The sequence below is a fragment of the Rhinolophus sinicus genome, linkage group LG15 (genome assembly GCF_036562045.2).
Source record: "Rhinolophus sinicus isolate RSC01 linkage group LG15, ASM3656204v1, whole genome shotgun sequence".
Classification (NCBI taxonomy): domain Eukaryota; kingdom Metazoa; phylum Chordata; class Mammalia; order Chiroptera; family Rhinolophidae; genus Rhinolophus; species Rhinolophus sinicus.
The window spans coordinates 7,298,031-7,312,034 of NC_133764.1; the positions used below are offsets into that span (position 1 = coordinate 7,298,031).

Genomic DNA, 14,004 nt, shown 5'->3' on the forward strand with positions numbered 1-14,004 from the left:
ATGGGCCTAGTGTCATGACTTGTCAGAGGATGTTCTAGGCATCAATTGTTTTCAAGGTCAAATGGAAACTCTTTTCTTACACTCTATATATTGATCAACATCAGGTCACATTTACTTTGTAAAAATCGTTATTAAATTTATTGGGGTGACACTGGTTAGTAAAATTATGTAGGTTTCAAGTGTACATTTCTATAATACACCATCTATATATTGCATTGTGTGTTCAGAGTCAGGTCTCCTTCCATCACCATATGTTTGACCCCCTTTTCCCTCTTCTACCACCCTTCTCCACATTTACTTTTTAAAATAAAATTTAGACCATGATTTTTTCTCTTGGTGTTTTTAATTGCTTTCCTTTCTCTTTGTTAAAAGACACAACACAAGCCTTATTTTCCATAACTTAGAAGCTAAATAAAATACATAAAAGCTTTTATCTTGTTAGTGTATTCTTGATTTGAATATATTCATTTTTGAGGTCCTTTTTCTTGAAAACTACAGACTTCCTGCTCTAATTTCGATTGACAGCTTTCTAGGTCTCTAACAGCTATCATGCCTGGATTTCTTTTTTTGATTATTGATGTTTTGAATCCCATGAAATTTTTCTTGTTTTTCATCCTCATTTTAATGTAGTATGTCCCCAAGTAACCTATTCAAAAAAATGCATAAGAAATAAAACTTAGGACTTTGAAAATACCTTGAATGATAACTTGGTTTGTATAGAATTCTAGTCTTGAAGCAATTTGCACTCAGAACACTGAAAGAATGGTGCCCTTGTCCTCTAGTGCTCGATACTGCTGACTAGATGTTCTGATGTCATCCGGAATTTCATTCCTTTCCTGAGTCACCTGTTGCTTTGCGCTTATCCCTCATTGTTGCTGGTTTTCTCCAGTGTCTGGTGAGCATCAAGTTTAAATGAAGAACTGCACCGTGCTTCCTAGGAGCTGGGATGGGTGCTGTCTGCTACTGGATATGTGTGCAGGTCTCTCCCCAGGGTGGGAAGACTGAGAAGGAGATTTGTGACCAAGGTCAGATCTTGACCTCTGTCTTCGTCCTTTCACTTGTGTGTGAGTGAGAAGGTGGCTGGCCTTCCAGCTGAGAGGCCTCCAACAGAATGGAAGGGCTTTAAAGGGGGGCACTAGTATCCAAGAGCAGTCATAGCTTTCCCCAAAGAGTTTATTAAATTCCCTCAGACTTTTCTTTTTGGCTGCGTGCTAAATGCTTGCTGCATGTGGTCTGTATTCTTGGGAACTGAAGACTAGAATGGGGAGGTAGGAGAAGAGTGTGAGGAGCCAAGTGGCAAAATAATAGGGAAAACAGACTTACTGGTCCCCCTCTGGCTGTTTCAGTTCGCTCTCTCTTCCCTGCCTTCCTTCACTACCAACTCCAAGCCCAGAGCTTCTCTGGGGCTCTGCTGGGCAGGCTGGCCACCTCCTGGCCCCTCGTCCCCTGAGCCCCCTCCTAAGTGCATTCTGGCCCACAGCCCCCCTGCTCTGCTTGATCTGTCAACCTGCTTTTATCCTCTTTCCACATTTCCTGAAATTTATTGTAATATCTTCTTCCCAGTTTCTACACTTCAATGAGCTGATTCCGCTTTCTTAAGAAAACAAAACAAAACAACCAAAAACACCACTGCATTTATATTATTGCCTTTAAGGGATCACAGGATGCCATCTCAAACGAGAGCCTCACCAGGTTTTTGATGAACTAACTTTCAGAAGTTTCAGTGGACAGTGCAAACAAAAACTGGGGAGAAAACATCATCTGTTCCAAGAGCCTTTAAGAGACAACATCTGTCTTATCAGAGGAGCAGAAAGTGGTTATGAAAAACAAGGGAAGAAAACAGGATGTCGGCCAACTGACAAACAGAAAGGAAGAGAGTAAGATTCTGAGTAGGAAAAAGTGCAAAAACTGGGGAAAGAGGGTCCTACAGCCTCAGCAGACGCCCGGAGAGCCTGGGAGAATATGGACTGTCCTGATCCAAGTCCCAGGGCACCGCCTCTCAGGAGCCTCTTGGATTTCATTCATCTCGGGGGTGGAGGCGCCTCTTAGGATCAGACCCCTGGCATTCACGGCCCTCTGTGTATCATGGTTCCATGTTATCTTTTCAGTCCTACTGCCCACTCCCCACCACCCCAAAACCTTTTTCTGCTGCTCGCACCATGTCTGTTTCCCCATCCACCCTTTGCTGATCTTTTTCCCCGCTACCTGGAAGACCCTCCTGCCCATGGCTACCTTTAAAAAAATCTATCGACTGAACTTAAGAGGAGAGAGGTTGGAAGTCGGGAGAGTCAAGCTGGCAAAAACAATTACAGCTGCAAAGGACCAAGCAATGCTTTGCTTTTGTGTAATCCCAGAAATGAAATTGGATGTCGACTTGCAATACTATTTATATAGAGCCAGGGCTTAAACGCTACCAGTAAAAATCTTGTGTTCGAGAAACACCTGCTGGAGTGGAGAAGTAACCTGCACCCCGGCCTGTACCTTCCTCAAGGGGGAGCACTTTCTCGCCCATGAAACAGCTTAGTGGAGTATCTTGGAGGAAGTAACAGCATCCCTGTTGCCCCACCTGTAACGTGTCTCTCTGTCACCTGTCTTGCGGGGTTGGAGGGGTACCTAACGTGATACAGAATACAAAACCTCTCGTGAACTGTAAAGTGATTCATGTGATTCTTAAACACATTGTTGTACAGGAAAAAAATTCCATCCTTGTCCCCATACCCCAGACCCTCTTCTCTGGCACCTGTCATATCCTGCTTCAAGGAATAGTTATTTGTGTGCAGGCACTTCTACTGTAACAGCATCTATGCATCCTGAAAACATCACCTTCTGCAAAATTGCACAGTAAAAATAACAGGCTCATGGAAAAATGGGTTGGGGCAGACCACTCAAAATTACAGAATTTTGTATCCAAAGTCCTAAAAACTCAACAATGTCTGCTAATTCTAATTAAAAAATGCTAGAACACTTAATCCTCATATCTGTTAATCCTGCCTGCTAATCCTCTGAAGCTTTAAATCTGGGGGCCTGTGTTTTCTTTTTCAATAGGTAGATCATGGGCATACTCACTTCTAATAAAACCCACTTGAATTACAACTAAAGATCTGATCTCGATGGAACCTTCTTCATTAGTCCACTGTTTTAACGTCTGGGGAAATGAATGTCTTCACCTGCCCTGAGCCTCCCTAGAAAACAGTACAAACCACCATTGTTTCTACAATTACAAAACTAGTTATACTTACACTGAAGTTGCAGGGTTTTTTTTCTTAAAGTCTGTACCTGTTGCTAAATGTATTTATTTTCTATTGCTGCTGTACCAAATTACTGCAAACTTAAAGGCTTTAACAATACAAATTTATCGTCTACAGGTTAGGTGGTCAGAATTCCAAAATAGGTCTCTTTGGGCTCAAATCAAAGTGTTGACAGGGCTGGTTCTTCCGAAAGCTCTAGGGGAGAAGCTGTTTTCTTGCCTTTTCCAGCTTTTAGAGGCTGCCCACATTTCCTGGTTCACAGTCCCTTCCTCCACCTTCAAAGCCAGCAATGGCCGGTGAGTCTTTCTCCCATGGCATCAACCTCCCTCTTTCAGTTATAAAGACCATTGTGATGATATTGGGCCACCCAATAAACCAGGATCCTCTCCCCATCTCAAGGCCAGCTGATCAGCAACCTCAATTCTATCTGCAACTTTAATACCCTCTCACCATGTAACGAAACATATTCACAAATTCTGGGAATTAGGATGTGTATATCTTGGGAGGGACATTATTCTTCCTATTACCCTAAGATTTGTTCTTTATAAAAAGGCTGCCCCTGATCAGATCAAAACGCTTACAAGAGAAGAAAAATGCATATGACCCAACGTAGCCTCCCCGTTATATCACTTGTCTATAATCATGTATAAAGTAATTCATGGGAAAGAAACGCGTGCTCTAGCAGAGCAGGCATGTCTGTTCCTCCGGTTAGAACATGAACTCCCTGATGTGGGGGCTCTCTCTTTTTCTTGTATCCCTCACCATGCATTCCACATCGTGGGTGCCCCAATAAATAACTATTGAAATGAATTATTACCAAGTGGACAGATATCTGCACATCTGAAGCAACCCTTTGCGTCAAGGATGAACTATAACCCGTTGTCTAAGAAAAGAATGAAGAGACAAATCTTAGGATGGAAACCCCGAGTACCTTGAGCACAAAGTTGTCCTCAGCCTGGAGCTTTAGATCCATTACCGCCTTCCTCACCACAGCTTCAAAGTGGAGGTCTCTCCTCCGAGGGACATCCAGGGTAGGAAAGAGGTCCCCGATCAGGCCCATGAACACTGGCATGTCATCGGTCACAATCTTGGGGATGTTGAAATCTCGCAGGGAGCGCATCAGGACCTGGTCCTCAGGCCGATCGGGGTCTCCTCGCTTCAGAGACCCGGCCACCACCAGCACCGACTTGACGGCCCGCAGGCCCCAGTCGTAGTGGTCCTGAGGGAAGGCAGCGAGGGTTAGAGGGGAATTGCTGGGATGCAGAACACCACATGCCAGGCTGGTGTCTGCACATGACAGGTATCACATCGATATTAGGTCACGTTGGTGGCCACGGCAGAGGCGTAGCAAGGAATGATGTAGGAGATCATGATCCCAGGATCCTGGTTCCTAGACTGACATACGTTACTTTTCTAGCTGTGATGGCAACAAAGCAGACAGAACATACAGGGAACTGGGGGTCCAGGAGATTAAACAGAACCACTCACAAACCTATCTAGCTACTCCTTGTACATCCAGGAGGGAGCCATGTTAGCTCTTAGAGAGGGTTGAGGCTAAGCTTCCATGATCTACCTTTGAGGCCTTCAAACTGTCTGAGAAAAGGAGTTAAAAAATAGTTACTGAAAATTTTGTCAAAGGTAGAACTCAGTGGTCACAAGTTGTGATAGTCGATTCTGTGGGAGAGGGGACCACACTGCTATCAGGTCTCAGAGCAGTGTGGTAGGGGAAATGGTGGAGTGGGCAGCTCGCAGCAAAGAATCTGAACTCAGACAGACCGAGGTTCAAGTCCCAGCTCTGCTACCAGCTTCCTAGCAGATTGTTATTTAATTACAGCTGTGATATATGCTACAAAGGACAATTCAGTGTGCAATGAAGACAAGGGCCATGGTGGCTGTACCTGAACTTGACTGTCTTCCCTCCCCTGAGCCTGTGGACATCCTGTTCCTCCTGGCCTTGACTGAACTTATTTTCCATCAGTGCTTGACTGAATTCTACTCCGTCTGGTCTTCTTCAATGTTGTTTCTTTAGGGCAGTATGATCCTTAGCCTAGGCACAGCCACCATGTCCTTTGTCTTCATTGCACACCAGATTCAAAGAAGACCAATGTGGGTACAGCAAGCAAAAGATGGTGAGGGCTGTGAACTGAAGCTCTGGAAGTAGGCAGGAGACGGAGCCCTGCACACGCTCTTTCGGACAGTGAAAAGGATATTGGTCTTTATCCTAGGAACAATGAGTAGCATTTTTAAATGATCACTCTGGCTGGTGGCCAAAGAACAGGCTGGATGGACTAGAGTAGTAGTGGAGAAGCAAGGAGCAAGGCGGTTCCAGGAGTTTAAGCAAGAGACAGGGGTGCTTAGAACTAAAGTGGTACAAAGAAAATGAGACATACTTGAGAAATATCCAGAGGGCAGAAAGAATGACAGTTCATTCATGATTAGAAGGAGACGCTAAGGAAAAGTGTCAAGAACTAGGGTTCCAGAATCAGTGAGTAAATGATGGCTGTACATACTTGAAGCAGGAAATGCAGAAGTAGGCTTGGAGTGGGGGCTGGCAGGAAGAGGAGCTTTAGATGCTGAGCAGGGGTGCTTTTCAGTGGTACAGACCATTGGATACACAGGTTCAGCGTTCAAAAGAAAGATTTGGTATAGAGTTGTGAAAGTGTCGCTAGCCTGGGAGTCAATGATGTAGAGAACCTAGAGAGAGACACAATGAGCAAGGGGCCTGGGAGGTATGAAGAGAACAGGAGAGTTTGTTTGTTTGTTTGTTTGTTTGTTTTAATTCATTTTGGGCAGATTTCACAGGGCTAAGAGCACCCACATTGTGGCAGCAAAGGTGATCCAAGTAGGAGAACCCCAAAGGGAAGTGAAATTCATTAGGAACAGCCCAGGGTAACCTGATTACCACCAAGAAATTCTCCACCCAAGGCATAAACCTTGAAGGTTTTCGGTCACGTTTTAAGGTGTTATTTCTGTGAGGGGATCTGCCCTAGGCAGGAGCCACATTTCAGGTCAAGCAGTGATGAAAGGCATGGGTTTCCTCAATGCCTACCTAACTCTCTCTTCCCAACACTCTCCCATCTCATATTCCTTCATATAGAGACGATTCCATCTAATGGTTTTACTTGGCTGCTGCAGTGTTCCAATGGTGATCAATGAGGCATTGCATTTTTAAAAAATTATTTGACCACAGAAATCCTTTGTTTTAATAGCCTATATAGCAACACCCTTTTGTTACAGAGGTGTTCAAATCTTTTAATATGCTATGGGCACAGTGACTGTCTATGAGAAGGATCGAGTATGTTTCCCTAATACATCAGCCCCAAAACCCATCCAGACTGGGTCCGTCGCACACGATTGATTTTACAAGTTAACTAGGGAGTGTACCTGTTTGGAGAGAAGCTCTTTGCACAACCGGTAAAGGGTGATGAACTTTCTGGCTAATAACCGGGCTTCAATGAATCCTTCTGCCACCAGCATGATTTCACAGATCAACTCCAAGTCTGGGACAACCATCGCACAAGGCCTGCACACAGGGAGACAGAGAGCCAAGACAGTTTTCCAACTACACAGTCGAAGGGGAGCTTGTAAAACAAGAGACACTGGCTGAGATCAGGGATGGAGGCATCTGTGAGTGTAAAACCTACTGTGTTTCCCCGAAAATAAGACCTAGTTGGACGATCAGCTCTAATGCATCTTTTGGAGCAAAAATTAATATAACACCCGGTCTTGTTTTACTATAAGACCGGGAATATAATATAATATAATATAATATAATATAATATAATATAATATAATATAATATAATATAATATAATATAATACCGGGTCTTATATTAATTTTTGATCCAAAAGACGCATTAGAGCTGATTGTCCGGCTAGGTCTTATTTTCGGGGAAACACGGTAACACCTTACTTAGCAATGATTTCATTTAAGACTTGCAATTTTAAGATGAGTTAACTAAGGATAAAGAAAATAAATTCTCTCGCCCAAGGTGATGGATGACAGCAGATAGGGGCAGAGTAGGGCCTACAATTCAAGTCTTGTAACTTGAGTCCAGTGTGCCTTACACAGGGCACAGATTAGGAAAGCAAGTTGCCTAGAATAGATCAGGGGCTGAGGGTGAACAACAGTGTCTCTCTTGGTATCTACACAAAACTGAGAATCTCTCTATTCCTCATCCTCAAGATGTGTCTCCTCCAAGCCTAAATACTCAGGGCTCATTCTGTACTTACTTGCACACAAACCTAAGTATCTAATGCGGAGGGTTGAAGTGAGTACTTCTTAACCCCACTTTGTCACAAAATAGCATCTGTGAGAAAACAGAAGGGGATTTTTGTGTATATTATATAAGGGTTTACTACTTTGATTTTTTTCCACCTCTGGCTCTAGAAACACTTGATTTTAAAATTACTTATTTTTAGTTAGTTTATTAGGTGTTTAATAGAAGCCTAAGATTGTTACATGTCTTTAATTCCATTTTCCCTACACTGATGCAAAATTTTAAAAAAGTTTCATTCAAGTAAATTTGTCCTTTTACATTGCAAAATGTAAAATAAAAATATATTACAAATTCAAAAGAACAATCAAATACTTGGAAATTCAAAATTATTTTGCAACATGAAATAAGGGTATGTATCCATAGAATGTAATGTAATATGGTCATGAAAAATAATGCTGTAGAAAAGTCATTTAATGACATGAAAAGACATTAATTAATAATGGCAGGATATTAAACTATATAGGGTCTAATACCAAGCTTGAAAAAGAAATACTCGGCCCACAAACATGGAAAAGGAGAATGCCAAATGGTTACGCTGACTATCTCTGGATGATAGTATTGAGATGGGGAGAAGCAGAGTCCAGAGCCAGACGGCCTGGGTGCAAACTCCAGCTCTGCTACTAACTAGCTGGGTTACAGCTAATCCTAGTAACTAGGGTTACTACCCTGGGCAATTTGCTGAATCCTTCTGTTTTCTCACTGCACAAGGGGGATACAAATAGTATCCAGCTCATAGGGCTTTTGTAAGAATTAAATCTAAGAGTATATGTTTGTATTTATTGTTTTAAAAAATATTTTTCTCTTTTCTTCCCCTAAATGTTCTTCTATGGATACGTTATCTATAAATTCAGGGGAAAAAATAAAAGAAATAATTTTTATCAGGGTGATAACCCACCTCCATTATCTTCTGTAACACAGGGCTTATTTAATAAGTACTTGGTATAAACAAATAGAAAGCCACACAGTATTCTGTGGTACCAGTCTAGACAACCTATTGAAATTCTAACAAGCTTTTGGTTAAAGTAGGGACCTGCCTGAAGAAGGACATACCATGCCACTCCCGTGATACAGGAATTTGCCACCCTGGAACAGCATGAGGGGCTTGAGCACACAGGGAGCTTTCCAGTGGCCTCCTAGGCCTCCCTGTCCCCAGAGGGCAGTATATGTCTCAGTCCAAAGACAAGAGACATACTCGACTTTGTCATAGCTCCACAGCCAGTAGGTGGAAAATCAGAAGCCATGAAGCATCTTTCAGTTTTCTCCTTTTTGGGCTGACTTCTCTTTTCCGAAAAAAGAATGGAGATTCCAGCCCCTGCTAGGAAACGCATTTGTGTTTTCTTATTAAAATAAAGATTTTAAAACATGGCACTATCTATGGTTGGCAAAGGTAAAGTAACAGAGGTGCTCGTGCATTACTACTAGGAGTATAATTCGGCACTACTCTTTTTGGAAAGCAATTTGGCAATGTGTATCTAGAACCTTAAAAATGTTGCTCCCTGTTAACTCGATGATTCCAATTCTGGGAAGCTAGCCAAAGAAAATAATCATGCATACAGGAAAAAAAAGGACTTCTATACAAAGATGTGTAATACAGCATTATGCATGAATTTATTTTAAATGTTAGAAATAGTGTTAATATTTAACGATGGGGGACTAGTTAATTTCATTGTGGACCAATGATAGAATAAAATGCAGTCATGAATGAGATTTATTAAGAATATCTAACAGAAGGAACTACTTGTGATATGATTATGATAGACTAGGAAATGAAAAATCAAAACAATAGAAAACTGTGTGTAGACCACAAATGTACACTACAAATGTATGACTTTCAAACATGCATATAAAGAACCGAACACAATTAAGCAAAAAGTCATTTTACTGGTGATAGCATTCAAAGTGCCTTTTAAAATCTACTTTTGGGTATGTCCCATATTTCCTCTAACATATAGGTCATGTCTTTCTGGTGAGGAAAATAAAAGAAGCTTCTCTTGGGGCCTCCCGTGGGCAGGGCTGACACTCACCTGAAAAGGGCCTTGAGGTTCTCGGGCAGCTCTGTGCGGCCGGCGTAGCCTGGGTTCATGGTGATAAAGATCCCCACAGAAGGGTTCAGACTAATCTCCTCCCCAAGGAAGTTGAACCGCTGCTTCTTATCTCGAATTGCATCTTGAATGCTTTTCACCTGTGAAGGAGTCAACAGAAAATGCCTCCATTGCATTTCAGTGTCGAGACAGTGGCTGAAGGTGGGAACCCACACACAACACAGACACTTGTCCAGTAGCCCTTGAAAGCCATCGCCCTCATTTCTCTATGATGAAACGGAAGCACTGACCGGGGGAGTAGTTTGCCCAACCTTACACAGCTAGCTACTAAGTGGTGGCATCTGCACCTGAATCAGGCAAAGGGATTCCGGGTGATGGAAAGAAGACCTGTACGTAACTCCAGAGCTTGCTCTAAGGATTAAATGGAATAAAGTCATCAAGGGTTTAGCATACAGAAAATGCTTAAAAATAGCAGCTGACATGGAAATTGTTCTGTGCCCATCGTCACGGCAGCTGTGGTCCCCATCTCCGTTTAACTCCTCTCAGCCACTCACCGGTCGACGTTTCCAGAACAGACTGTGTTAAGTCCAGGGGACCCCTGTATGGATGGAGTGTCCTGTATGGTGAAAAGTAGCAAGAGCCACAGTGGCAAACGTAGGCTGCAGCCAAATTCCTGAGGACTGTTAGAACCTTGAAGAGATTAGGCTTTTTCTTAAATGTGGTCTGGAGCCACAGGGTATTTAAACTGAAGCTTGACCTGGTCAGATCTCCATTCTAGATCACTCTTACTAGTCATAGGCGGGAAGGGACAGAAATAAAATTCACCCATTTATTTTCACACCTGGTGCTTTGGAAAAAAAACAACAAAAACAAACAAACAAAAAACAACCATGTACTAAAATGACCAGCAACAAAAGGGGCGCACTTGTTCAGCAGGGCCCCGGAATGTCTCTGAGTATTTTCAGCCTCCCAGGGCTCTTGAAAGCAACACCTGAAAGATGGGGACAGACTAAGGTTTTTTTGAATGAGCCCCAAGCCCGTCAGCTATGTTCAGAGTGTTTCGAATAGCCAAACGTTCAGTGGAGCTTTGGCGGCAGGTGTGTGTGTGTGTGTGTGTGTGTGTGTGTGAGAGAGAGAGAGAGAGAGAGAGAGAGAGAGAGAGAGAGAGAACCTGGGCCTTCTCACACTGGGCAAGACTCTCCAGAGCCTGGAAGGGTGGTGTTTGCCAGAACCTGTGACAGTTTTACAATTAAGATTCAGCTCCTTTCCCAAAGTGAAGCTCTAATGACTGAGCGCATCTGAGCTGGCAGCAATTAGTTTGAGACCGAAATGTCTTTTCTAGTGTAGAATATCAATGCCGTTCTGGCAGAGGCAGCCTCAGCACCCAGCACGCTGGCCAAACAGATTACGCTCTGCTGGTTCCTGGGGTGCTTAAAGCTCAGCTCTGCCACGGAGCCTCTCACCAGCGTGCAAGCTATGGGGGTGCTAAATAAAGGCTGGTTTGCGCCTTCAGGCTCAGTCCTCCCACCTGTAAATTATACTGAGTGCTCACCTTGTTATGGAGCGGAGAGGTGAGCATGATTACCATTTACAAGTTGCTCTGGTACCTCTGGGTGGAGGCAAAAGCGAGAGCCCAGGGCCTTTTGTGCGGTTCACTCTAACTCAGCATTCCCTCCAGCAACACTGAGGCCCAGACACCTCCTGCTCAGAGAGAATGATGATGCACTGTAGGATTGGAGGCATCTGTGCTTTTGGGTCTGTTCTCAGGGAGTCCTTGAAGGAGCATGTGGAACAGACTGAGGATGCAGTTAATGGTGGAGCATCAGTGCCAGTGACAGGTTCTGTCACCTGGCTCCTGTAGGACAGGAGACCTCTGCTAGCATGTCCTCACTGCCTTCACAGCAGCTGAGGTCCACGGAACAAGGCATTGCCAGGTAAAGGTCAGGATCCAGCAGGCCTTGATCAAGTCCAGAGGTCCTTCAGGATGCGAGGGGAGAAGCAGGGGGACGGGATCATGTGCATTGCACTGCGAGCCCGGCCAGGTGGAGGTGCACACACGGGTAGGCACAGGCCAATATCTAAGGCTTCCAGGCATACTCCTCACTGCTGGGGATCTGTTTCTCCACCAAAGACTCATCATTTTCGGAGATTTTAAAGCCACAGGGAATAACAACAAAATAATAACTGACATTTACTGAGCACTCGATATGTACCAGATGCTATTCTGGGTATTTTACATGAATTATCCCGCTTCGTCCTCTCAACAGCTGTATGAGGTGGGTAAGTCTTCATCTTATAGACGAGGCAACCAAAGCAGAAGGCAGGTAGGAAACTGTACTATAGTCATATGAGGTGTTGACATAGGGGAGGCCAAGGGAAGGCTATGTGGGAACTCTCTGTACTACGTGTTTTTGCAACTTTTCTCTAATTCTACAATTTGTTCAAAATAAAAAGTTGAAAGGAAAAAAAAGACATTTGCCAGATGTCTAACAGTTGCTAAGTGGGCAACCTGAGTGAAAAACCAGGCCATCTGGTGCCAAAGCACACACCTCTAGTCTCTTCCCCAAACCGCCTTCTACCAGGAGGTGCCAGCTCCTCATCAAATATACACATTTCTGGAGTTATTTGTGATGCTCTGAAAATAATTAAGTTAGAGTTTAGAGGCATAAGTGTCCACAAAATAAGAAAAGGTGCTTTTGGCCCCCATGAAACAAAACATACAAAAATGGAAACCTGGGGAGAAACTGGTGTTCTCAACGGGCTGATTCTGCCCGTCCTCGCGAGGGGATAATAGGCCATGTGCCAAGATATTTTTGGTGACACACCTAGTGGGAGGTCGCTGCTGGCAGCTCGCGCGTAGAGGCCAGGGATGCTGCTGACCAGCCTACAACGCACAGGGCAGCTCCTCACAACAAGGAGTGATCAGGCCCAAGACGCTCATAGTGCAAAGGGTGAGAAACTATGATCTGGACCACACATTCTACCAGTGAGGAACTGAGGCCAAGCAGATGTGACTTGTCCCTCATTCCACACCTTGTGTCCCTGGACCACACATTCTACCAGTGAGGAACTGAGACCAAGCAGATGTGACTTGTCCCTCATTCCACACCTTGTGTCCCTGGACCACACATTCTACCAGTGAGGAACTGAGGCCAAGCAGATGTGACTTGTCCCTCATTCCACACCTTGTGTCCCTGGGTCCCCCCAAATTCCCATGGAAATCCCTAGCCCCACCCACATTGACCAAATCAGAAATTCTGGGGGTGGTATCCAACAAGGCTTGCGTTAACAAGCCCTTCAGGGGATTCTCATATAAGTTCAAGTTCAAGAAACATAGCAGTCCAGTCAATTCTTAGGTTTCTACTCAGACCTGCTGTTGCCCAGGTGTCCCTATCCATAGCTGCAGACTGACCCCCTCCCTTTCTCAGATGAGCCTGGGTCCTCCATTCCCTTCTGCCCACCTGTGCTGGAGAGAACTTCACACTGCAGCCGACTCACCTGGACCAGCCAGGCTGGTCTTGATGTGAACCCAAGTTCCACAGTCCTCAAGATGTTTTCCTTACTTGACAGTGTCCCTCTCAGCTCTGGTTCTCAAAGTTTGCAGAACATGAGAGCCATGTGGGAAGGTCCTATCTATCTGTCTGTCCATTTACCTATCTATCTACCCATCTATCTAGCATCTACTTATTTATAAAACTCAATGCCCAGGTCCTGCCCCAGACCAATAAGATCAGCATCTTAGGAGGTGGAGACTGCTTTGTGCATTACTGATTTTCAGACTTGCCCAGGGCTTTAACGTGCAGCCAGGACTGGAGTTACTGCTCCAGAGCAGCACATTTCCGACTTTATTATGTGTATGAATCACTGGGATCTTGTGAAAATGCAGCTCGTGTTTCAGCAGATCTGCAGGGGGTCTGAGAGTGTGCATTTCTAACAGGGAAGTGTTTCTCACCTGTGCATTTGTGAGAGTGAGAGTGTGCATTTCTAACAGGTTCCCAGGTGAGGCTGACACAGATGGGCACTCTCAGGACACCTGGTGGCCCGTTAAGTGTCCTTGCCACTGGAACACACACTCTTCCACACCAGTTTCATGACCCACCATGGTCCCAACCAGATGGATTCACTTTCTCTTTCCAGCCTCTACGGCCTTGAACTGCATCTTTCTAATGGAACTGTCTTATATTTTACATCTATGTATAGGGTTTTTAAAAATTAGTTTCAGGTGCACAAAACAATGTACTAGTTAGACATGTACACCCCTCACAAAGTGATAACCTACCCCCCAATCTACTACCCCTGACATCACATACAGCTGTTACAATTCCATTGATTCTATTCCCTATGCTGTACTCCACATCGCGTGACACTCTCTCTATGCAATTATAGTTGACATTCAATATTATTCAACTTCAGTTGCAGATGTACAGTGCAGTC

At 44.1% G+C, this 14,004-nt stretch overlaps 1 protein-coding gene across 1 annotated transcript in view; it reads right to left on the bottom strand.

Moving 5' to 3' along the window:
• The window catches only part of DNAH9 (dynein axonemal heavy chain 9), a 241,202-nt gene that overhangs the window by 168,882 nt on the left and 58,316 nt on the right, over positions 1-14,004 (bottom strand). The window contains exons 12-14 of the mRNA XM_074319350.1: positions 9,553-9,710; positions 6,633-6,771; positions 4,180-4,467 (exon numbers count right to left, since the gene is read on the bottom strand). Of these exons, the coding sequence (XP_074175451.1) occupies positions 4,180-4,467; positions 6,633-6,771; positions 9,553-9,710 (585 nt within the window). The remainder of the gene's footprint in view (positions 1-4,179; positions 4,468-6,632; positions 6,772-9,552; positions 9,711-14,004) is intronic.